General features: G+C 37.3%; 2 protein-coding genes across 2 annotated transcripts; one reads left to right on the top strand and one right to left on the bottom strand.

Annotated features, from left to right (window-relative positions):
* Nucleotides 1–663: 663 nt before the first annotated feature.
* On the top strand, nt 664–1,095 carry FDP41_011666 (uncharacterized protein; the record flags this gene model as incomplete). Its single annotated transcript, XM_044702099.1, has 1 exon — nt 664–1,095. The coding sequence occupies one exon, from the start codon at nt 664–666 to the stop codon at nt 1,093–1,095; it is 432 nt and encodes a 143-aa protein (XP_044566974.1).
* Nucleotides 1,096–1,569: 474 nt separating this feature from the next.
* Nucleotides 1,570–3,200, bottom strand: FDP41_011665 (uncharacterized protein; the record flags this gene model as incomplete). The annotated part of the gene is made up of 3 exons (XM_044702098.1): nt 1,570–2,562; nt 2,660–2,786; nt 3,124–3,200. The coding sequence occupies 3 exons, from the start codon at nt 3,198–3,200 to the stop codon at nt 1,570–1,572; spliced, it is 1,197 nt and encodes a 398-aa protein (XP_044566973.1).
* Between the last annotated feature and the right edge of the window lie 333 nt (nt 3,201–3,533).

The raw sequence follows: 3,533 nt of genomic DNA, 5'->3' as shown, positions 1-3,533 counted from the left end.
TGCAAGATCAGGTAATGGTGATTATTGGGAACAATTGTCATCAAGCGGAAGGACACTTGGCTACCATTAATTGGTATATGTTACATTTTGAAAGAAGTCTTGAGATACATTTTGGTGATCCATACCTCTTAGGTCTAGACAAAATGATGATATTGTCTGAGAAAAGCGACGTACTGGCTGAATGTCTGCAGGTTTGGTGGTCACCTTTGTGGAATTGTGATGGGACCTTCAATTTATTTTCCATGAATTGTGTTTGAATAATAATGGATTGCCAAACAAGTTGAGATATCCAAAATATATCTCGTATTTTCTCATGCGCTTGTGCCCAAAACAAGGTTGGTGTGAACAAGGATTTAATGAATATTCCAATCACTCATACACGATCAGTAATTTATTATATCAATATAATTAACACGAGGTTGAAAATTTTGAGAATCCCAATTTTGGACTTAAATTGTTGAAAAAAAATGTCGGAACACACACAAACAGCACTTTCCTCTTCTCAAACTTCATCAAACCCCTATTGAAAAATCCCTCGATTATCACCTTCTTCTACACTTTTATAGTCAATATGATAGTCTCGGACACTTTTTATATGATACTCGTGAACGAAGATATGCAACCTGTAAAGAGTATTTGAATCGTTTGAGTGAGGTTGCCGAGATGAGTAATTACGAAGTTAGTCCAACGATGGTTCGGAGAGCTCTCTATATTTACTACTCGTGTTTGACTGGACATTTGTTGGATCCTGTAAGAGCATCAAAATTAGCTTCGTGTGTGGAGTCATTACAAACAAAGGATCATATATTTAAATGTAAAGATGAAATTTTGCAGAATAAGGTTTTTGTGGAGACAAAAGTTTTGGATCAAGTTTGGCAAATTGAAAATAGGAAATACAATTTAGAGGAAAAGATACCAAAATGTGATGCCAAGTGTTCTGAATGGTTTTATAAACTGGGGCTGTGCAATAGATTTTTGAAAGCAAGACGTATAAAGAAGGAGACAGATGTTGCCTTCAGTGAGGCAGCAGAAACAGAAATTGAAGAAGGAAAGAAGTATTATGCTGTCTGTGATGAATTTAAAAGAAGGCTGTAAATTGTGTTGGAGAAGTATTTTGCGAGAATCAAGAAAAGGAATTGAAAGAATGTTTATCGAAAAGTTCGTTTCTGCATGGCTGTGAAGATGAAGAGAAGGCTCTCAAAAGTGTTCCCATTACAATTATGCCCTCATGAATCACCTCAAATTCAGAAAGAATCACATCAAGAAGCCAAATAGTTCAGAGGGCACTTCTGCAGGAACATCTGCGAACGACCAAGATGACGAGCCAAATGTGATCGATGAATGAACGCATGAATGCGATCTTTTCAAACTCTTCTCGAATTGTGACAGCAATATGCATATTGGTTCCTTAATCGTCCGGTAATTTGGAATTCTACGGTGCGTAATGGGATGAAACTTTGCACTTATAGTTTTACAGTTTTATTTTAGGTTGAGTAAAATTAATTTGAATTTTGGAATTTCGAAATACTGCGCTTACTGTATTATTATGTAAATGTTATTCAAAAAGGATTAAATTCTAGACTCATAGACACCTGCTTGGGTAATGTATCTGACCCACTTGACAGCTTGATAGTTGGACTTCTCAAAGACCTTCAAGAATCTAACATGCAAACCACTAGCAGTAAACATTGGTACTTGGAAGTTGAGACCGATTGGAGGTCTGGACCACTTCTTATTTTCTGCAGTTTGTGCAATCAAGTCGACCTCAGCAGAGAGTGTCAATTCAGTGTCACCAGGGAAACGTTTGACTGTCCAAATAATTGCTCCCTTTTCTGCCTTATATTTAGCTTTACCTTGGGCAACATGAATCTTACATTTGGCAGTATTGGATGGACATGGAATCTTGACAATAACATTCTTACCAAACAAACGAGAATGGAAGACTGACTTGATGGTAACCTTAACTTCCAATTTAGTCTTGCTCACTTCACGAACAATTGGTGAAAGCAAACGGAATGGAGGAACAATACCATCAGTGATACGATATCTCATCAATTCAAATTCACCATCAGGTGGAACAAAGCTAATTGTACGGTCGCTGTCAAATTTACCCAATTTGACACATTGGTGAAAAGTAATGTCATCGATATCAATTTCCTTATATCTCTTCTTGTTAGCAGTTCTCTTTTCTTGTTGCAACATGAGTTTGTCGTTCAAACCAAATTTACATTCTGGCATTCCACTCAACAAACACTTCATTACAATACGACCAGTAACGTCACTGCTCAAAACAGTACCCTTGTTGCTCAAAAGCATGTTCACATCCTCAATGACGTCCAAAAACACCTCATTCTTACGGTAGACAATACCTGCCTTTCTCCAAGATACGGCTCCTGTGACTTCCTTTAATCTAGCTTCAAGTTCATGTGGCTTGATATCTTTCATACCACCTTGTACGATAATGGCCTTTAACACTTGAGGTTCCAGATTTTGTGGATAACCAAAGTCAAGAATTTCGTCCAATAATTCATAGACAAGTGAAAAGTTTTCCTTCAATGCGTCCTTTCGTGAATTTTCCATCAAAGTATGATTGGAAAATGAAAATCAATTTATACAAAAATTCAAAGACTAGAGCAGCACTGGGGTTTTGTTTTGTTACGGCTAGCAAGTACATCTCTTCATGACGAATGAACATGAATGTAACGCTTCCAATAGTTTTGACTGGACATCTGTCGGCGATCTTGGCAGCTAAAATTTGAGATCTGAAAGCGCTCGAAATGGAACGACTAGATGTTGTGAATTGATGATGAGAATGATGAATCAGTTGTTGTTGGGAGAGAGTGTATAAGTATAGTAGTTTGAAGGACGTAGTTGTGGTATAGTGTAAATCATGATTCCAATCATATATATTTGTTGTTATGAAGTTGTTGTCGTTTCAGTCGTCGTATGATGATGATGATGAGCATATGGATAACGGCCGAGTCATCATCATCATTGCACGGAACAAGAGTTATTGTTTGGATATCCAAAAAGTGATGATGAAAATAAAATCGTCGTTGATAAGTGTGGCCGATACGATGATGATGAGCTTCAAGATGGATTCCTTTTACCGTAAGTACTTACGTTTCGACATCGTCTCTGTAGGCACGTGAGATCAGGGTATGTCCTCTTGAATTGAGAATGAGCACGGCGCTAATCATTTTTTAATTTTTTCTGTTCCTCCACAAAAAAGTCTCTTTAACCTTACCCGTCGTCAATACACAACGTCATCGATTGAATTGAATGCCAAATATTTCAATCGATGACAATTTAACTCAAGCGATCCAACATGGAGAAATTCATTGTTTTGCCACATCGACAGAATATTACCTTGAGGTAGTACAATTTGCACGAATTTATTAAATGATACGTTTTGAATTGATCGTGAAGGGAGTTACGGACAGTTGGAAGAACTCAAAAGTGTACAGAAGAAGAAAGGGTGAAATTTGATGAGAAGAATGTGTCAGGAAAGTAGTTGGATGCATCCGTTCCAC

This window comes from Naegleria fowleri (assembly GCF_008403515.1).
Source record: "Naegleria fowleri strain ATCC 30894 chromosome Unknown tig10, whole genome shotgun sequence".
NCBI lineage: Eukaryota > Heterolobosea > Eutetramitea > Acrasida > Naegleriidae > Naegleria > Naegleria fowleri.
Note: the sequence above shows the minus strand (reverse complement) of the source record. Positions and strands in the feature narration are given on the sequence as shown.